At 41.1% G+C, this 22,733-nt stretch overlaps 1 protein-coding gene across 4 annotated transcripts in view; it reads right to left on the bottom strand.

Moving 5' to 3' along the window:
• LOC123982260 (LIM homeobox transcription factor 1-beta-like) overlaps positions 1–16,169 on the bottom strand; it is a 56,264-nt gene extending 40,095 nt beyond the window's left edge. For 3 of the 4 annotated variants that reach the window (XM_046067694.1, XM_046067696.1, XM_046067697.1), the window contains exons 1-2: positions 15,931–16,169; positions 14,361–14,547 (exon numbers count right to left, since the gene is read on the bottom strand). In XM_046067694.1, coding sequence (XP_045923650.1) covers positions 14,361–14,547; positions 15,931–15,997 — 254 coding nt within the window. In that variant the 5' untranslated portion in view covers positions 15,998–16,169. Of the gene's footprint in view, positions 1–14,360; positions 14,548–15,505; positions 15,634–15,930 lie in introns of those variants that run through there. The other variant, XM_046067695.1, reaches the window with a different exon arrangement.
• Between the last annotated feature and the right edge of the window lie 6,564 nt (positions 16,170–22,733).

The raw sequence follows: 22,733 nt of genomic DNA on the forward strand, positions 1-22,733 counted from the left end.
TGTATCTTGCAAACTGCTGCATCTGAGAAAGGTATTGAAGCTGTGCTCCTACAGGGAAAACCAAAGGAGTGGCATCCTGTTGCCTAAATCAGGCACAAGCTAGTCCCCCCAAGCAGGTGAGAGATTCAACATTTAAAAAAAGCCATTGTATTCAAGTGGGCGCTGGACTAATGGGGAGGGAATTTAACTTGGAGACTGTCAAGTGGAGAGGATGACAGACACCAACGGAGGAATCACTTGAAGGTACCTTGCAATGCAGCCTGGTACACAGATCATCACATCCCTGGCAGGGCCAATTCCATAAACAAACAAACAAATGAGGACGTGACTTGTGTTTCAAACACCATACTCAGTTTATTTAGTATTGCTGGCAGTACACTGGTTTCTATTTGTGGCATACACATTTGGTTTGGTTGTAACTTCTGTACAGTAACACTTTAGTTTGATCTGAGTTAAATTTTAGTCAGTTTATGCTAAGTAAGCATCGCCTGACTTTAGTTCTGTTTAGTTGACTTATCTTCTTACTTCAGACGATTATTACTACTACCATTACATCTGTATTACTACTGCTTTTTCTACCTACATATTCAATGTATTGACGAAACGCGCTCTGTAAAGCATTTTGTCCATTCAAGCTACTGTAGAAAAATGGTAGCACAACATGAAGACATACCCGTGGTGTATGTAGATAGAAATAGCTCATTCTAAGGTAATAAAAACATAGCGGTTCATATGTGAGGTCTTTATATACCATTACTGTCAATAAATCCTCCTAAATATTACATACTGGATCTTTAAAGGGGTTTCAGCGGCCACTGGCGGTGTGTTTTAAGATTGCAATCAGGCGTGTGCTCAGACGCATGCTTGAACCATAGGCTTGAACTCATGATCAAACATAATCCGAAACACAACTGCTTTAGCATATACCTGCCAAAACTCGTGAGCGGATCATAGATTCACGCAAGAGGTTGTTAGATCCATGCTCGCACATGCGACAGACACACACGCATATTACTTTTGTGTGCAGAATTTCTCTGCTCGCGTCAGTAATGTAACCCGCGAGGGGAAAATTGTGCTTTGAGCATGTGCAGAATCCCTCTTACAAGTCCTTGCTTTGCTGCTCGCGAAACTTTTACCTGTTCATCTGTTTGGCAGTAGGTGGCCGGATCCAGTCGGTATTGTATTAGGTTACCACATATTAGGGCTGAAATGATTCATCTATTAAATTGATTAATAAAATGCATCAACACAAATTCTTTGCATCGATGCTTCATTTAATCCATATAACTATTTAGCACACTGTTTCACTGACATTTATTGCTTTCGCACATCGCGCTTACGTTGTGAACACGACGTGATTATAATGCCGCTGTTTGCAAAGTGGAGGAAGAGAGAGAAAATAGCGAGGGATGAAGAAGAAAGTGTCCAAAGTATGGGATTATTTCAAGCTAAAGAAAACAACAGCTCTGTAATGTTACCGTTCGTCCACCGTAAAACGAAACTTAAGTTGCCTCGGTAACAGCACGACAGCATTTGCCAGCGGACCACAGACAAGGTAACAGCAACTTTAGCATTTAACTGAAATCATGATTGATTGTTGAGTTGAAGGCTAGCCAAAATAAGCTGCAGTCCTCAGCTGTAAATGTACACACGTGCGTTTGTTGTTCTCCTTTTTGGGCCGTGAGTTGTAACCTCACAGTCATGAGCCGCCGCTGTCCTCCCTGTGATTTCCGCCTATGAGTGTAACATAGCTAAACATTTCCTTAGCTTGACATTCAGTTGACACATTTTAGTACCTTACATTGCCGCCCTGTCTGCCTGCAGCATGTAGTTGGCTAGCAGGTGTAAACTTGACATAATCTAATGCTAGCTGGCTAGCTTGTGGTTCTTTGTTTATGTCTGTATAACAGGCGAAGTCTTCTCAAACCCGTAAGTGTGCTGTAAACATTGTGTTACATTATTTATTAGTGTGTCATTCCAATAAGCTACAGTTGTGTTGTTTCCAATGGCTGCACAGTAGCAATAATAAAAAAAACTAGCAGCTATCAATTTAGCTCGTTTGTAACATTTGGCAAATTGCTAGTGATGTGTCCTTCCATATCAAGACCTCGAAGCATGTGTCGAGTAATCCATTTCTACATCTGATTTATTGAAGCGTCTGCTGAAGCAGCAGAGCAATGTGAAACTTACAGAAAGAAACTCCGGCAGTTACTGCCACTGATGCTTGGACTCGTCAGGAGAGAGTGGCTTTGACGTAGCGTTTTGTAACTACTGCTCTATATGTGCATAAACAGCTGTTTAAAAGTCGGGATTTACTTGCTTTATTTTTTTATTTCTTGTGTTAAGAAATGTTAGGGCTAGGCTATATGCTTTGTGAAAACCATACTCTTTGCTGCTGTTATGAATGTGATGTTGTCTCCTGTTCTCCTCCTGTGTCGTCTGCCTGTTCTCTCCTCCTGTGTCGTCTGCCTGTTCTCCTCCTGTGTTGTCTACCTGCTTTTCTCCTCCTGTGTCGTCTGCCTGCTGTTCTCCTCCTGTGTCGTCTGCCCGTTCTCTCCTCCTATGTTGTCTCCTGTTCTCCTCCTGTGTCGTCTGCCTGCTGTTCTCCTCCTGTGTCGTCTGCCCGTTCTGTACTCCTATGTTGTCTCCTGTTCTCCTCCTGAGTCGTCTGCCTGCTTTCCTCCTGAGTCGTCTGCCTGCTTTCCTCCTGAGTCGTCTGCCTGCTTTCCTCCTGAGTCGTCTGCCTGCTTTCCTCCTGTGTCGTCTGCCTGTTCTCCTCCTGTGTCGTCTGCCTGCTTTTCTCCTCCTGTGTCGTCTGCCTGTTCTCTCCTCCTATGTTGTCTCCTGTTCTCTCCTCCTGTGTCGTCTGCCTGCTGTTCTCCTCCTGTGTCGTCTGCCCGTTCTGTACTCCTATGTTGTCTCCTGTTCTCCTCCTGAGTCGTCTGCCTGCTTTCCTCCCGTGTAGTCTCCCTGTTCTCCTCCCGTGTTGTCTGCCTGCTCTCCTCCCGTGCAAGCGGGAAGCTTCCGGTCTACAATATGAAGTGAATGCGGAAGTCCCTGAAACCTGCATTCTATTGAAAATCCAGCAGGGGGCGACTCTTCTGGTTGCAAAAAGAAGTCCGGCTCCATTAGAAATAATGGTAAAATGTTTCTACTTCTCAGCTGAATAATTACCCCAGTAAACACTTTCCTGGTGAGTTTATGGTCTCAGTCGCTAGTTTCAAGTCTTCTTCAATACAAAATGATGTTCATTTAGTAAATTATGGTCCCATTTATTTTAAAATAGACCAAAAAGCAGAGTATGTTTCAGGGTGGGATTATCTATGATTGACAAGTTGTTGCCATGGCGACCTGTCAGTCAGGCTAGAGTGACTCGTACCCTCGGCGCTGTGTAAATTTAACCAGCGCCGTTGAAAAAGCTTATTAGGAGTTGGCTGTTCACTTTCTCTAGTGAGTACATTTAGTTTTAAGATTGTTGTTCGCTAGACCATGTTCTCATCCCTGTTAAAATGACAGTTAACGTGAGTTACAGTTGCACCTAGCTAAGCAAGCTAGCTAGCTCCGCACACGGCCGTTAGCGCTGCCGTATCGTCACTTCCGGGCACTTCCTGGTTGCAAAAACTCAACATGGCGGCGCCCTATCGTCTAAACTCGAGGCTTCAAAACGGCAGTCCACAAACCAACGGGTGACGTCACAATGACTACGTCCATTTCTTATATACAGTCTATGCTCCCGTGTCGTCTGCCTGCTCTCCTCCCGTGTTGTCTCCTCTCCTTAGTTGTGATTGTTAAAGTCCCTTATTTTTACCTATGGGTTTTTTTAGTTTGCCCTAACCGTCTCCAGTGGAGATCGTTTTCCGTTTTGCTGTCTGATTATAATAAATTTTGGTTAAAACCTGAACCTGTGTCACCTGCTTTACTTTCCACCCTAATTAGCTGTTTGTTCCACATCCCCATGGGGAAAAAAAGAGTTTACAGATGAATCACTGCTGTCCAAGCCATCTGAGGCTCCTTCATGTTTGGCTGTTTGTGTTTATGACCTACCAGGAGGCCTTCAGTAATTTCACATGAGCTTATTCAAAAACAATATCAGAGAGAGCCCAGGGGCAGACATAATGTATGATGCAGTGAAACGAGATTACAGACATCTGTTTGTCCTCATGATTAAGAAAAGGGAAAATATTTATGCAAATGATCCACAACAGTGTCATTATGCAAGGAATATCAACAAAGTAATAACTGTTACACTGATGGTGCTGGAGACGCTCTCTGAACACACAAATCTTTTTTCTCATTCTCCAGGGAGAATCAGAGACAGAACACAGGAGAAAGTGAAGAGAAAAGATTATAGGAAAAGAAGCACACAACAGAGAGAGAGACAGAATCAGTCAGAAAAAACAGAGTGAAGGAGTGTGTGTTTGTATTGGTGTGTGTGCCTTGTGTGTAAAAGACTAAGGTCTCCTCTGAGAGCAGGAAGCTAATAATGTGGACAGCTTGGAGCAGGCAGGTTTTGGATGAGCCCTTGGGGTCTCGAGACGTCTCAGCCTGCTAAATGCCAGCCAGAGTCCCAAGAGAGGCCTGCAGCACTGATAAAACGGTTAAACTGGAGAAAAGGGTAAAGCAGAGCGAGGACAGTAAGGGATGCAGCCAACCACAGACAGGCGTGCATGTATGTGTCAGAGCATAGTGTTGCTGTCCTCTGAGCTGATGCAGTGAGTGAGATTTCAGTGTTACAAGAAAGCAACACCAGCATTTTTGCAGCAACATGTAGGATCTGAACATTATGGATTATCTAGCTATCAATCAGCAAAAGAAATGTTTTCAGGATAAGAAACACAAACAATCAGGCAAACAGACAGGTTGTAAACCTCCATGTTAGTCACACTTATTTGGAAGAGAAAACGAGGGTGAACTGTCAAATTATTCCCCAAGCTGTCAGTAAATATCCATCACAGTTTACGGATCAACTTTGACCTGCTGTACTCACTGTAGCTGCATGTAGACAGTTTTCGTTTATAATGAAGGATTATTAACAATATTTCCAGTGTGCTCACTTTCAGTTTGACCTCCAAATAAAGTGGTTTAGATAATGGAAAAAACTGTTGGTTTGTGAGACAAAAAAAAGAGTGAAACACAGTGGAAAATATCATTTTACCTTTTTAAAATAATCCCTGTTAAAAAGTTTCTGTACAAGTGCTTGTAGATGATGGATGTAGGATGAAAAATATGGTCAATTTGAAGGATGAACATATCTAGTTTTCTCAGTATACCTCCTGACGTCACTGCCTGCCTTCAACCCAGCTGAAGGTAGGAAATGAATGGTGCAGATATTACAATAAAATATTGTATATACACTACTGTGCAAAAGCGTCGTGGAAAAATGTTGTAAAGTAAGAATGCTTTCGAAAGTACACATATTCATAGATTATATATATCAATTAACTAAATGCTATTTTGAAGGTAAAGGGTCATATCAAATATTGATTTGATTTAGATTTTTCTTCTGTTCAATCACTTGATATATATATTCTATTCACATGTCTATTTTTGGAAGCATTCCTACTTTACAGCATTTTTCCATGTTGGTATAAAACCATTGAACTGTAATGTTTATTGAATATATCTCTTCACTTTAAATAGACCAAATCCACATAAACAACTGGCTCTCTGGAACAAATGTACACAACATCCAGTGGTAAGAGTGAGGCTGCATGTCATCTTTACATCCACATTTATGCAGAAATTAAACTGGCACTTGTACGTTGTTAAGCTGTGTTCCTTGTTTTAGTTTTTTTGCAGTTTTGAGTGAGTCAGCAGCAGCTTGGCTTGTTACAGCTTCAGATATCCTCAATCATATTGATCCCTTTGTTTATGCTGTTGTAATATTATTTCCAATGTTTCAGATTTAACAACAGAAAATTTAATCTGTCTGTTACTAAAAAACATGAATAGGCATAGCTAGGTTTAGAATAAACATTGTTTATCCCACACACTGACAGTGCTGAACACTGAAGAAATATTCAAGTCATATTTGCTGTGTCACAATCCAACATGAAAAACTGATTAATCTGCACGCCTGACCCGAGTTGGGCCCTTTCATGCTGTCACTGTGAGACCCCAGTCTGCATTGTAGTTCATACACTGATAAACTACAGAATTGTAGAGTTGAGCTCTCCTTTTGTCCACACTCTTTCCTTGATCACCCAAACGTGCACAGTCTCTTCCTTTCTTTCTTTCTTTCTTTTATCGGGGAGTCAGTTAAATGATGTTTAAAGTTGGAGTCTTTGATAGAAAGGCTGGCATGTAACCGTGGCCAGTTCTGTCAGATACAACCCAACGTGACTGTGTGGGTCTGAATGGGGTACAGTTAGTCTTTGCAAGGTTAAAGTTCTTGTGCCTTTATAGCAGTATGTGGCTGCATTGTGGTTGATGTATGTGTGATTAAGATAGGAAAAATGTTACAACCCCGAAGAGCTTGAGCTGAAATAACACACACACACAGCAGACGGGGTTGGTGCAGCTCACACGGCTGAACAAAGATGTGTTCACGCAAGGACAAATTGTGTTGTCATCTCTCTGCGCATTTAGCCAATACTACTCATACAACAGTGTCATAGAGACCATCAGATAGGAGCAAAGGCTTTAGTTAATGTGGGCTATATGTGGGTAAGAAGATATGTGTATTACAGCTGAAGATGATGTTCTTGTCACACAAGAAAACAGCAGTAGCCATTTTAACAAATGCCCTCCATTTAGACAGATAACAGCACGGTCCAGAACTGTCACGCTCAGCTGGGCTCGTTCAAGGTGCATTCCCTAGAGCCAATTGGGTTAGACATCATTGCAAGAGTTCTCAGACCCCAGCAATTATAATGGTGGTACTCACCAGTGTTATCATAAATGCTCAATGATCAAAAGAACAAAGTAAGATCCAAATTCTAATTTATCCTTTGTTTATATTAAATTGGTGGAAGTGTGCCTGAAAGCAGCCACAGTGTGACAAAGGAAGTGGCACAAAAACAGACTATTTGCTGTTGTGGGAAGAGAACCTAACACAATAAACCAATCGTTAGTCTGGCCAAGCCTTGGGTGAAGACATGACATAGTGGGGAATACATAATGTTGACACTATGACTGTCTGTCCCATATTGTTGTGAGTGAGAGGGAGAATCTGGTTCTTGTTTTCTCTCTGGGTTGTCTCTGGTCATAAAAATAATTAATTTAACAAAGTCCTTGGACATGCCGCCCCACCCCAGGATGCTCTATAAATCTGACTGTTACGCTACATATGACAAAATAGCCAATGCCCCCCTCCCTGCTCCACCTCCACCACCACCCCCTGGTGGCTCGGCATTTTGACTCTGCTGCTGTGGCTCAATCTTTGATCCCCCGACCCGTTATGAATCTACCGCATAAACGCCTTTATGTCAGGGACATGTTTAGAACTGCAGCTCTCCAGACTCAGACATGGATGAAGTGCAGAGATGGTGTTGGCGTGGAAAAGTGAATGTTCATAGATAAAACCATGAGTGGTAAAAATGTGGTTTGTCTGCTAGAAAGTAAAAACCACAGACCAGACACCATTTATTGGTTAATGACTTTTACTCAGGCCTGAACAAGACAAAGACCGGGGGAGAACACACAACCCTAAAAACAGCTGCCTGATGTCAGATTGTTCCTGTGGTTGAAATTTTCTCTTATGTCATGTAACATGTTGTTAGTAAGCTAAGAAATCCAACCAATCCAAAATCCCAATCCAAAAAGCATCCAGTTTTCATTACCTTTAACTAACTAATTAACTCACCTACAAATAAGCCTTTTCTACAGCACACACATTCATGTAGTCATTTTAACAGTCTTTTGCAATATCAGATGAAGAATTTTTGCATGCGCATATAAGATTAATTTAAGAATAAGATAAAGAAAGACAACAATTGTATCTGGCACAACATTAAATTTATAAAAACCTAAAAATGAATAACAACTGAAACAGTAATATTGACTTAAAGGTTCAGTTTGTAATATTTCTGAGGACCTAGTGACAGAAATGCAACATACTGTAAGATAATTATGTTTTCAGTGGTGTATAAAGACCTTACATAATGAACTGTTATGTTTTTTATTACTTTAGAATGAGTCATTTCTATCTACATAACCGCAGGTCCCTCTTACATGGACGTCGCCATGTTGCGCTGCCATGTTTCTACAGTAGCCCAAACAGACAAACAGTGCAACAGAGTAGTTGTTCAGAATCTGTCAATGTAAAAGCTCTCTTCAATTCGAAATAAAGCATTAATGCAGAAAACGTTCTTGCGCTTTTATTTTGCAGGCAAAACCACTGAAAAGGAAGTGATTATGTGAGTAACTGTTGCTGTCACTGCTATGAAAGTTTTTTTACCGCTATCAAAGCACCATAATCTGGCCACGGGCCAGATATTATCACTGGCGGGCAGTTTTGGCGAGGGTCCATAATCACCGAAACAAGCAAAGTGTTTCCCTTGTTAATGTTTGTATAAATTTCATCTATTATGTTGTTTATATAATGGACTGTGGTGCAGAAACAGTGACAGTGTTTCACACTCTTGGCTTACATTTTCCATGTTATCTGCTATCTGTCAGTGGCCCAGTCGCAATGACATATGGTTTTACTGAATAATTAAGTAAATATAATTTGTTAATATATCTATCTAAAGAAACATCATTTCTTGACTGGATACTCTCACTGTCTCAGAAGAGACACCTTTTCATCCTGTGTAGCCACCGTAGCTATCCTACGCTGTTGCCCCTTAATGGTTTGTAGCTTTCTCAGCTTTAAGGCTCCATCCACACTACTGCATTTTCGAATTAAAACGGAGACATTTTGCTACATTTGCACCTCCCGTCCAGCAAAAACGAAGACCTAAAACGGAAAAGTTTAGAAACGCTGCCGACCCCATTTTGCGTTTCAAAACTCCGGAGGGCGTTTTAGTGAAGACGGGCCAAAACGGAGGACTTTAGAAACAATGACGCAGCTGCTCACGCTCGGCTCTCTGATTGGGTCTTATAAGTCATGCAAAGCAGAAACACGATGCTGCTGACAGTTTTTGAGTTGGTATTTTTATTAAAATAAAAACCGTGCAAATAACACTTAGGCCTATACTTGTAGGCTACTGTGCCTTTTACTTTGCAAAGACTCCTGTTGCAAAGAGTCTGTTTTCCACCGCCACAGTCCTGTGTTACATTCATTAACAGTCCCAGCTCATTATTGGTGCATGCAAAAAAAAATTTGGTCTGATTCTTTAGTCTTTCGCCAAATCTTCTGTAACTACGGAATAGACCATCTGCTTCATGTTTACACCGGCACGTGCATGCCCAGTGTACGTGCACGGTTTCCAGTTGTTTTAATGTAGACGGGGATCAGTTCTGATACGCAGCTAAAACGCTGGTGTGGACTGAGATCGTATTTGTTTTAATTCTCCATTTGTAAACTAAAACGGAGTAGTGTAGTATGTGATGGTTTTTACAGTATCGTGGTTTCTGTTTTATGTGCAGGTGGCTCTTGGTAAAAAATGAATACTGATATTTTTGTGACATAAAAACATACAGATTGTAGCTTTGAGTTAAACCCTCCAGTACTTTTACACTTAATAAGTAAATATGTGTTATCTTATCCTACAGGGTTTTTCATTAGTCCAAACATCTATATATCACTGTTCAATTTACTCAACTCATCCATTATTTCAATAGAAACCAAGATGATTATGTGTTTGCTGCACACATTACATACAAAAAGTAATGACTGGCCTAAAATGTATTTGCATCTATCTGAAAATGAGTCCTGAAAAGCAGAGGTTTTCCTCAGACAGTAGCTGTATCCTCACACTCTCCCTCCACAGCTCCCTGTCGGCCATGACCACCGACGTTTCATGTTGCCTCTGTTTGAAGTCAAGGTGGGGTCAGTGGACCAGTGGAATAAATCACTGTAGTTAGCTGATGTTGGAGACTATGGGTGGACGACAACCTGCTGCGGCTGGGGCAAGAGTCTGGAGAGGCAATGAAACCCAATCTGCAAAGTTTTCATGAAGGCTTGTTTTTCTAGTGCTGAGCTCGGCCATTGATCAACTGTGGTATCCAAACAGAACAGGGCTTTAAGGACCCCCCTTCCACACACACACCCTGCTGTGTCTAGGTCCAGGATTTACTCCTGGATCCTCAACTGCAGGAGTCTCTGCTTTGATTTATGCTGAACACACTGGGTCCTCTGGTTTCTAATAAAATAAACCTGTTCACTTTTACAATGACATATCCCATATACATCCTTGTTTAAAAATGTGTAATGGAGGGCTTACACAGAGGAGCAAGGAGCCAAGACACCAAAACCTCCCAACAAAAACAGTTTGTGTGGAAGATTGAGACACCTGTTTTAGCATCTCTCTCATTCAACTTCACACATAAACTAACTAACACACTTACAAAGTAAGCTACTGACATCAACTTCACTCGCCAGTTTAAATAGTAGTTATATGCCTTCTACTGCAAAATGAGCTGTTAGGGATGTAGGCCCCTTCCCAGAATGTGGTATTTGCTTGTAAAAGGTTTGTAAAACAGTTTGATTTCATCAGCTATTCAGTTGAATAAAGGTAAGCAAAATATATATATGGGGTACCAAAACTGCCAAAATAAAAATAATAATCAATAAATGATTCAATAAATAAATGAATATACCATGAAATGGATTGGAAATCATTTTTTATAATAGAAAATATTTTCTGGTTTTCCCTCTGTTGTCCTTCAGCTGCTCTAACTTTTGGTGATTTATGGACTTTCTTGATTAACAAATAGTGTTAGCTCTACTTGTTGCTAAAGCAGGGCTGCCAGCTTTTCAGTTTAGTTTGGAGTGAGATTCGGTATACCTGAGGTTGGTGTATTTTATGAGCAGGCCATCTGTGACAGTACCCACTGCAGGGGTCAAGTTCATCATTTCTCAGGAATTTTGTTTAAAAAGTTCACATCCAAACTCTAGCCATACTTGGATGAATAAGTATGATTGATCAATATACTTGCCAACCTCCAGACATCATAGCCTAAATCTGGAAACAAAACCTACCCAGGGATCTGTTACCCCCAGACAATGTGTCATCACAGAGACTGTTTTCTTGCATTCTAGTAAAGTAATGGTGTCCTTTTGTTGCTGAACACAAGAGTGTTTGTGTAATGGTATGTAAAGTTGATCCATGCACTCTGTCAATCAACCTATAGGTGAAAAGTAGACCCCACACCCTGAATGACAGCCCTCTCATTTGCATAACGAAACAACAATAAATGGGTTTGGGGAAAGAAGTAGCGGAAAATGCAAGGGCAAATAATACACACATAAATACATAAAAAAACATGGTGAAAACATGATGAGCCAGTTTTATTGAGACGTCCAATGGAAATTGTTTACATGTAAAATAAACCTTTTAATAATATCCATATGCTTTATAGAGAGAAAATGTAACTGTGTTTGTAAATGTTTTTAGGCAACTGGGGGAATGGGGGGGTTTTGCCCAGGTTGTAAAAACATCTCTACTAGTTTCAAAGTAGTAGTTAACCTCATCTAAGCCTGAGTCTATGGACTGAAAAGCTTTGATTAAATACTTGGTGACTACTTTTTATTACTGTCACATGCACATTTCCCTCCCTGAATGGCTAAGGAAGAGGAGAAGAACAATTTAAGCTACAATATAAAACACAAAGGAAGCAGCCTGTGAGAAATCCTCCAACAATATCTCTGAACGTGCTCCTGAGCGGCACTTGATTAAAACAACATTTAATAAGATGATGCCCCAGCTGTGTCCAGAAAGCAAACAGCACAATCAAACTTTTTTCTTATTATATCTCACAAATGGCTGTTTGTCTCACAGGCCTGTACAGTGAGAGTTATGGAGTTACAGCCACATCAGGATCACAGAAGGATAATTAAGAAAGGTAAGTTTTTCTGAAAGTTTAAGTCTATGCAGTGTCATACTGGGGATGATAAAGGCTCTTTAAGAAAAGCAGAGAGATGACCTGACAGTCAGATGGCCCGCTGTCAGCATGCTGCCCAGACTGTCTGGAAAAAACCTCAATACAGTGCTAAAAGCAAGACCACGCAGCTGCATGTACACAAGCTCTCTCCGCTTTGTTAGTTTAATAAATGAACAAAATAAACTCACAAAATGTCAAGAAACGAAATATTCTTACACTTTTCCTAATCAAACCGGGAAAATCAATCGTACAGCTTCTACTGTCAAGTTTCTCTCTTTCACCAAACTACTCACCTTGTTAACTCATCATAAAACACACTTCCTTCAAACTGGACAGAAACTAAATTAAACATTCTGGCTCTACACGCTGTCTGATGGCCACCCTCCCTCTCGCTCCTCTCCTGTACCCGCCTGAACCCGCCGTGTCTTTGTTGTCCCCAGCTGTGTTCACTGAAAGGCTGCTGGGCCCGGTTCCATTGCCCACTTGCCCAGCTCCGGTTCTGGTTTAATAGGACCGCTAAGTTAGCTGCAGGGCTATATGAGCTTACAGCAGCTAGCAGCAGTTATGACTTGATATGTGATATGCTGCCCTCTATTGTTTTTTGTTTGAACCCGACAGGTACAGAGTCTCAGTTCTGACACATTGTACATACAACAACTATAGACACAACATTCAAGTTCATTCATTACTACCACAACCTCATTCTGGCTAGGCTATATCAAGGCTAGCGAAAGAGCAAGTAAGTCCACACAGGTCAAACAAACAAAGGACTTTCATCCAGGTGAAAGGTGGCTTACGTCACGTTGTTGTTTAAACCCAAACCACAATGTTTTCCTAAGCCTAACTAAGTAGTGTATTGCCTGAACCTAACCATGTAGTTTTGTTGCCTAAACTTGAACTGTTTCATAACATTAACGGTGTGTTTATCGTCACGTGACTTGCATCACATGACTGAAATAACGTCCTTAAGTTCTTGTATGCCTGTTGCTGCACTTATTCTGGTAGCCATAAAATGGTCATATACTGTATGCCTATGTTGTTTTGGGAGTCACTGACATTCAACCTATTTTGTTGTTTAGGTCTTCCCCTTCTCAGTCCCCACTCGTCACATATGCACACATGGTCAAGACGCATTGGCGTCAGTTTGAAACGCACTGGGGATCATAATTCAAGGCAGTGGGGTGAGCCCTGTACCATCAGTTTTGGATGGTAAAGGTAGTCTAGGTATGTGATATGTAACAGAAAAGAAAGTAAAGAGGTGGTTGGGGTGGATGGAGGGCCAGAAACCGGACTTTCAACCAGGAGACTGATGTTGAAAAAAAAGTCAACATTAAATGTTTTTATTAAAATTGCTTAGGTTACATAGGTTACGCAATTAACATAGGTTAAGTGACGTAGTCATTTTAGCCCAAACCATGATCGTTTCACAGAAGTTTTGGTGCCTAAACCTAAACAAATTTCTACTTTGACAATGTTAACAACGTGTCTTTTCAAAATAGATACATTTCTAAATAGCTACACAGTTTTATGTTGAAAGTCTAACCAGACGTTCCATATTTGTTGTTGCAAACTTGAAAGCAGAGCCGTAAATGTCGAAAAAAGAGCTAAAGGGTACCCAAGTTGTTAAAAAGCGACGGGTCTTGACCAAGCATCCATGTGTGACGAGTCGGGAGCGAGAATGTGTTGTTCAGGTGTGAGTTCATGTTGGAAGGCCAACAGTTATAGGCCCTATCATAATAATGCATGTTTTAAAGCCCCCATTCACACCCAGTTAATCTACAGCTAAGCCTACAGGCTACATTATAGTCAATGAGTTTTCATGTGATATTAAAGTCATCCAAAAATCATGCAGTCAGCATCAGTGCATGCCTCTCTGGGTTAATATGAATGGAGTCTATTGGTTATCATTATTTCGGTGTTGGGGCTATTTTCTCATATTTCACAATAACAAAATAAACCCACTTTCACAATTTCTCATCAAATTCAATAAATTTACATTTAAATATGTAGTCTAGGGTCAAATGTAAATATCCGCAGAGAAACAGCCATGAATTTCTTTATGTTCCTAGAGTATCTAAATGAATTAATGAATTGTGAACAATAGCCTGCCGGTAGACAACAAAATACAATAACTAACTTCATCGATTCGTCGATCTAAAGTGGGTTTTAATCCTAAAATCCTAATTTCATCATTTATTAGTGGTTTATTTACAAAGCAAGGCAGTCTCTTTCAACTTTATGACTTTGACTGTTTCATTTTTAAATATAACCTAGCTGAAAATTCCCCTCCTCCACCGCCAACGCCAAACACATGAGGGGGCACAGAGCCGGAACCCTGCTGAACTCTGGGAGGAAAGAAGGAGCTGGCTTACTGCTGGTAGTCCGCCTTGCAGTAGACCTTTGTGTTTCTGAAGTAGCAGGTGGCGGTGAGCGGCCGCTGGCACGCGGCGCACTGCAGACACTCCTCGTGCCAGGACGCGTTGTTGACCCGCATCAAGAAGCGGTCTGAGATGGTCCGCGCGCAGCCCTCACACACTGCCTGCTGGGGAGAGTCACCGCCTGAACGAGAGGGAGAGGGAAATACCATGAGACGCAGTGCGGGCCTGCAGTACCACGGACCCTGTACCGTGGAGCAGCAAAAACCTTGACCCTGTATCAAAAGCCTGAGGGTGAAGCCTGAGGGTGAAGCACGGAATTGATCATTGGTCCTATGTGCACGTAGCATTAAGACCAATGATCAATTCCATCAGTCATCATCCACCAATGTGTGTGTTAGGATCTGTGATTCGCATGATGGCTGACTAGAACCAGGACATCATTTTCTATTTCTCTACTACCGCATTGTAACAGGTCTGTTATTGCAGTTGCCAGTGGCCATGCGAGTTTCTGATTTATTTTCAAGTCAGGTTTTGAAATCTTTCTGGACTGGGGACTACATGCTACTGTGAAAACTGTTCACATTGGATTCTCCAGAGTAACATGGGACATTAGGCTACTGATTGCCTCTTATAGAGGTTTATGTATAGCCTATTGACCTAGTCACCAAAGAAAATTCCTTGTAGGCTATTTGTAAAATCTACTTGGCAATTAAGCCGTCTTTGATTCTGAAAATGTTTCTACTCAATTATAAAAAATTCTTAATGCTGTCCATTCCCCTCCATTGTGTTGGGGTTGATGTAGAAATGTCAGCCAGATCTCCAAGCCTTAACAAATATAACCAAAACTGTAGTTTTATACCAAAGCATTTTTTTATTTCAAATGTAAAATAATAATAAAGTTAATAAATAATAAGTTATTAAATAGCTTTTTAATAGCTTTTTTTTTTTTTTGTATTTAAGCTATTTATTTTATTTTGGTTAACGAATGACTTTAACGCTTGCCATTTTCATATGAGGAAAAGCTTCTATCAAGGTTTCATTTGGTCTTCTCTTGTTAACTGAGCTGTATTTTCCCATGAATGTGTCACATGAAGAACTAGAAATGAAAACACAATGCGGGACCTGGTTACAATATTTACCCAGGCCAGTGTATGTGTTCTCATCTGTTCTTGCTCTCCGTTATAAGGAGCAGAGCCGATATCTCAAATGTGCGACCATTTGGGCCTATTCTTCATGTCTTGTCATCTTATAGCATACCTGCTGGCTGCATCAATACAAACATCCTGTAAGCTGTCACCATGGTGACATCAAACATCACTTATTCATTTTCATTCAGGCCGAAGCTTTCAGAGGACTGAAAACCTTCGTGGAAGTCCTCTCAATGAATCTATATAATGTGTCATGCAGTAAAACAGCACTAAAAGCAAAATAGTTGGAATCGTTGCTTGTTAAATACAACCGGCGTTTTGAAATCAAGTTCACATCTGATCACAGATCGGAAGCGTGAGTTAGTAGGTAAGGGACGCACTGCCAGGACAAGAGAAAAGAAACATCCTGAACTCACCGATCAGGGCGTCCAGAGAGCTCGCGTCGGTCCGCAGCCCGTCTTTTATCTGAGTGTCGTTCAGCATCTTTAAGCTCGCAGTGTGAACCCTCTCCGCACGCTCCAGCTGCACTTTCCATAAACCGTGAGATCCCGGTCTATGTGGTCTTTCTCACCTCTGCAACCCCGCAGCCTGGGGCAAAAACCAAATGACGCAAAAGGGGTTTGTAAAATCCGCAGAGTTGAAACCAGAGTTTTCAGTCTCCAGCAAAGTCCGTCAGAGGAGAAACCATCAGCTGATGTAAATCCAGAGTTGTGGGTTGAAAAGGGTCCTGCAGTCCTGAACTCTATGTGCCATCATGATCCTGAGCCTCCCTCTCAAAAAGGATCACAGCGCAAACAGAAACCCTCCCCCTGCCCTGCACCGAGCGCGTTCCTCTCCGGATTCTAGATGGATCCGCCTCCAGAGAGACCACATACGAAATGCTGCAGGCTACTGTTTTAAATCAAATGAAATATCCACACACACTCCAATATCATGGCAAGACATTTGAAACAGCTAACACAAATCCCAAAACACTCAAAAACCTTCTCCTACCCCGTTACGGCCCCTTCAGACAGTCTCTGTCTGCAGGGCCTCTGGATCACACTGAGATCAGATTTCTGTCATTTGGGGGTTTAGCAACACTTTACAATTAAAAACCTACGCATGGCAGGTCTTTTACAGGCTGATTCATTTTAGACTCAGTAGCCTGTGTTTCAGTTTGACTTTTAGGATATAACAAATAAGAACAAAAATGGACCCCACATGTTACAGTACTAGTGGGGACATGAGTCGAATATGAACAAACCCTGGTTGGGTACCACCTATTTAGATTTATTAAAATTAGAATTTAATAAGCTATAGAATCTTGTTAAAATTATATTGACTAATATATTTAACAGAATACAGAATTACATTTGAATGAACATGTTACTTAACATTTAACCGAGATTTTAAAAATGAAAAATATAAAGAAAACTGGAAAACCTTGGAATCTTTTTTTAGTGACTATCAAAATCTTCTGACGAAGGTAAGGGGCGTGCTGGGGGACTTTGTCCATGTGTGTAGGCCTATAATAATATAAAGGCAGCCTATATTTATGGTTCCAGAAATTCCACAGGCCTATCCCTATCTGTAGGCCCACATTTCACTGAAATAAGGTGGCATGGGTTTGAGCTATATGAGCTCACCTGTGGATCCATCCGTGCACTTGCAGCCTGATTTAGAATTTGCATGACGAACATCACTGTTAAAGGCTTTAACTTTCATTTTCCCCGTCTGTTTTTACAATACAGTTTCACGTTCAACATAAAATATTATCGCTGTATTCTAAACAGGCAGATGATGTCCGGCAGTTTGAAATGAACCATCGCCAACACTGCATATAAAGCAATATGCATCAGCTGTCGGCTCTTTTGTTCGTTAGTTCGCACACAGAAATCCTGATGATATATGAGGCTTTTATTAACCGGGTTAGAAATATTAAAAGACGCGTGCGGGTCAGCTTTGACACATTGACACATTCTATATAGAGCTTTCCTCTAGTCAGTAGCCTATTATACCAGTAGTATACAGTACTAGTGTAGAGTATATTAATGGCTATATCCATGTTTATGTTGTGTAGGCTACCACTGGCATTCTTAGAAATCTCACAGGTCTAAACAGAAAGCCCAAAAAGGGGTGGGGGGTCTGGTTTCAGTTGAACAAAGAGATGAGAAGCCTATCGTTTTTCTAGCCCCTTGTGTCTGTCTCAACAATTCCTCAAAGGCTCTAAAGGAATGATCAGACTCTTAAATAAATAAAATTGATTTCAAAAGGAAACAAGAAGACCTGTGAAGCTGTGACTTTTGGGTAGCTACACAATTGGTTGTTTTTTTACATTTGAAAACAGGCTGTATTATTGTATTTATTATTATAATTAAAATCATGAAAGGAAAACAATGAATAACATTAATAATCGTGTAAGCATTGATTAAAAAAATTCCAGCTAATTAAAAATGATTTTAAAAATGTCAGTAATATTAAGCCTTTAGGCCACATTATGGCGACCTGTTAAAATAAGTAAAATAAGAATTAAATGTGTGACATGAGGTAGGCTATGTGATAACATGTTAATTTCAAAATAAAGTACCTCATTAATTAATTAATGTATACTGAAAAATATCTACAGTTAGGATCATGTTTAACAGCTGTTATTGGCTATACCAGTACAGATGTGGGCCTACACTATATAAATATGTTCCATTTGAAGAATTAGGTAGGCTAGTTATTAAAATCATTTTCATCAGATTCAGTTATTTTGAACAAGGTATTAGTGTGTGTGCAGATATAAAATCATACCAATCCCTTTCTATTTTAAGGGAGATTCTCTCAGTGAAGAGCAGGATGGAAGTCCACCTCCATGCAGTAGCCAATCCTGACACCCTGTGGTCAAAACAGACATTCCCCCAGAGCGCAGTAAGAAATACCCTACAGGAATAAAAAGGTGTCAGCAGTCACATGACAAAACAAATCATTTTATTGATGTGTGCACTAAAAAGAAAGAAATGTGAATAGTCTTTGGTGATTAGGGTAAATGATTCTTTTTTTAAGGGGGTAGTAAAGCCATGAGGAGTACAGCATACACCCTGATGGAGTCAGAACACTAGTGGTGGTGGTGATGGAGAGAATGGCTGAGATCAGGATGGATGCGAAGAGGAGCAGGCTTCTGCTGAGCTCAGACCTGGGTGCTGATGAACTGGAGGTTAATGGGGTGCAGTCGGATGGCAGCGATTAGTCAAATAAGATGTAAGATGTAAGTTGAGAAAGAGTAAATGCCCATAGTCAGCTAATTGCAAAGAAAGAGTGAGAGAGAAAAATGTGAATAAATGAGTAGCATCAGATAGTCTTCCTGACTGAACCTACTCTAAGCTTCATTTTTATTGTAGCTGGTGATCAAACAGACCTTAGCATGGCCACACCCCCGTCAGCAGAAGTAATTTCCTAGACCATGTTTTAACAAACATTTCTGCCATCTACTCGTCCCCATTTTAGTCACTCAGACCATATTTCCCTGCTTCTCCTACCTACTTAGTCTCAGGTGATTAAAACCAGTGGACAGACTGGCCCATGTTCAGAGAGGCCACCACCCATGAGAACCACATCAACATGGAGGAATATACATCATCAGTGACGTCATACATCAGCAAATGTGCTAATGATGTGGTAACCACTACGATGATAACGTCATTCCCCAAACAGAAAGCCTGGAAGAATGGAGAGGTGAGGGCTTTTTACAGAGCGGACACATCATCAAAGACTTTTATAATTGGCTATGTGCAAGTAATACTAAATACTTTTAATTGTAAACCATGACATTTTTCAATTGAAGATTAAAGCAACATTACTAGCCAAGCCCACACTTGCGTAGCTACAGTCGTTCAGCAGAAACAGGGCACATGTTGGTGTGGCTGCCGGCAAGGTGTGCTCCTTGTAGCTCATGGTGCCACGCCAGGCCTATCATCTCATTCTGCTTATTTGCCAGCAGCTGTTGTGTTAAACAGATGCTAAGAAAAGAGGAGGTTTGATCTTCTAACCATCAAATGCTCACTGCCTGTAAATGTAATGCAACACATATACATGAAGATAAGAGTGTAAACACACAGTGAAGACACTTTGATGACATGTGCCCCACACATTGACTTGCGTCATTAATATGATTTTAACAAGCAGCTTTTGTCAGCCATAAAACAGCTTCTTAGAAAACCAGCAGCGGCTGACATCCTTGTAAACACAGCTTTGGCTGTGTGATGTATCTGAGCAGATGGAAAGGTTGTGGAAAATTAGGCATCCGTCTTAGTTGTGGTGGTTCCAACTCAAAGCACTCTGGGTAGTTGTGTGCAACAGACTGCTGTAGAAATCAACAATTTGAGCCTTGTTTCAGCGTGTTGAATGTGAATGTTCTTCATGAAATGAACAAGTCACATGCTGTGATATCTATGCTGAAACTATAACCAGTTTAGCATAATTAATTCTGGACGTACTCAGCTCAGACAGTGGCTAGTGAAAAATCATTCACTAGCAAGGACCACGCCACAACAATGTGTCATTTAAAGGTTTCATGAAAATTCAGGAGGTACTGAAGGTTGAGGACCCCCCACCCCTTTACACTCATATTAACACTTGTTTAACAAGCAATAGGCAAGGGACAATAGCCTATACCTTAATGAAATGAGATACAGTAAGGCATTCACTCTATAAACAGTATCATGCTCAAAACATGATGAAGGTGGAGAACAGTGAAAGACTGACCACAGCTGATAGACTGTCCTTCAAACATTGATGAAGACCAATGTCAGTCTAAGTCTAGGTATCCTCAGCAATGGTGTTAAACTCAGTTCCATCACTTGAGAGAACAAGGATAAGCCTTTATGGTCAACTCTCAGCTTTAGAATATGAGTTACTTGTCCAGCCGATCTTCAATGGACACTTATTACTCCTTCAGTGCAACGGCTAGCATGGACAACAGGGCTATCCACAAGAGCGTCATGCCAATTTGAACAGAGGGGCCCACAACAGGCATTTTTGTTATTTAGTAAAATGAGACAATACATTTCCCTGCACTCCATAAATTTCCTAAATAACTACTGCTCATACTGCAAAACTGACTCCAGTCATTTAGAGGAGCTGCAGCTCCTCTGCACCAGCTTTCATCACTTACGTGATGCCTGTGCATTTATGACCAATACAAGTCAGTGCCCCATTAATCATCAGAGAGGACCCTAAAATATACTTCACTAATATGGCCAACCAGTAACTGCAGATCAGCGTCTTTACAGAGACGACATGAAAGCACTGTGAATATATTGCTCTCTTTTAGAGTAATTGGCAGCAAACTACCACCATCATCAACAATACAATGAAGATTTATTTATAAACAATAGAGAGATTACAAAAAAACATACACAATTGCCAAATTCTATACACTTGATCTCTACTTATTTGAGTTTCTTCTTTTTGTTGGCTTGAACCAGTCTGTCCATTCTCTTCTGACCTCTCCTTAACAAAGTGTTTTTCTCCACATAACTGCCATTTAATGGATGATTGTATTTTTCGCTTAAGTCTAAGACCATTGTGGTGAAATCCCAGGGGCCTCATTTATAAAAATGTTCTTAAATGCATAATTTAACTTAAGTAAGTCTAGACTTTACAGATAAGATCATTTCCATGTCAAAGTAAGTCCTTCTTGAGATCCAAACTGATTGGAAGTGTCGAGTTGGGGAATGTATTAGGTGGTAAATTAATGCCTTGTTTGTGTTCTAATGCTCCAAATGAGACTTTGTTAAGACTGGTATTTTACATCATCCACTACTTGTGATCATGTGGAATCTTCCAGTGGCAGGGACGGTGGGGCCGAGTGGACCTTCTCCTGCTCAACATCGTATGTTGCAGAGCTCCAAGAGCACTGGCCTTGCTGGTCTAAAGTGCTGGGATATACAGTGGGTACGGAAAGTATTCAGACCCCTTTAAATTTTTCACTCTTTGTTTCATTGCAGCCATTTTCCAAAAATCAAAAAAATTCATTTTATTTCTCAGTAATGTACACTCAGCACCCCATCTTGACAGAAAAAAACAGAAATGTAGAAATTTTTGCAAATTTATTAAAAAAGAAAAACTGAAATATCACATGGTCATAAGTATTCAGACCCTTTGCTCAGTATTTAGTAGAAGCACCCTTTTGATCTAATACAGCCATGAGTCGTTTTGGGAAAGATGCAACAAGTTTTTCACATCTGGATTTGGGTATCCTCTGCCATTCCTCCTTGCAGATCCTCTCCAGTTCTGTCAGGTTGGATGGTAAACGTTGGTGGACAGCCATTTTCAGGTCTCTCCAGAGATGCTCAATTGGGTTTAAGTCAGGGCTCTGGCTGGGCCATTCAAGAACAGCCACGGAGTTGTTGTGAAGCCACTCCTTCGTTATTTTAGCGGTGCGCTTAGGGTCATTGTCTTGTTGGAAGGTAAACCTTCGGCCCAGTCTGAGGTCCAGAGCACTCTGGAAAAGGTTTTCGTCCAGGATATCCCTGTACTTGGCCGCATTCATCTTTCCCTCGATTGCAACCGGTCGTCCTGTCCCTGCAGCTGAAAAACACCCCCACAGCATGATGCTGCCACCACCATGCTTCACTGTTGAGACTGTATTGGACAGGTGATGAGCAGTGCCTGGTTTTCTCCACACATACCGCTTAGAATTAAGGCCAAAAAGTTCTATCTTGGTCTCATCAGACCAGAGGATCTTATTTATCACCATCTTGGAGTCCTTCAGGTGTTTTTTAGCAAACTCCATGCGGGCTTTCATGTGTCTTGCACTGAGGAGAGGCTTCCGTCGGGCCACTCTGCCATAAAGCCCCGACTGGTGGATTGCTGCAGTGATGGTTGACTTACTACAACTTTCTCCCATCTCCCGACTGCATCTCTGGAGCTCAGCCACAGTGACCTTTGGGTTCTTCTTTACCTCTCTCACCAAGGCTCTTCTCCCCCGATAGCTCAGTTTGGCCGGACGGCCAGCTCTAGGAAGGGTTCTGGTCGTCCCAAACGTCTTCCATTTGAGGATTATGGAGGCCACTGTGCTCTTAGGAACCTTAAGTGCAGCAGAAATTTTTTTGTAACCTTGGCCAGATCTGTGCCTTGCCACAATTCTGTCTCTGAGCTCTTCAGGCAGTTCCTTTGACCTCATGATTCTCATTTGCTCTGACATGCACTGTGAGCTGTAAGGTCTTATATAGACAGGTGTGTGGCTTTCCTA

This window comes from Micropterus dolomieu, linkage group LG13, assembly GCF_021292245.1.
Source record: "Micropterus dolomieu isolate WLL.071019.BEF.003 ecotype Adirondacks linkage group LG13, ASM2129224v1, whole genome shotgun sequence".
NCBI lineage: Eukaryota > Metazoa > Chordata > Actinopteri > Centrarchiformes > Centrarchidae > Micropterus > Micropterus dolomieu.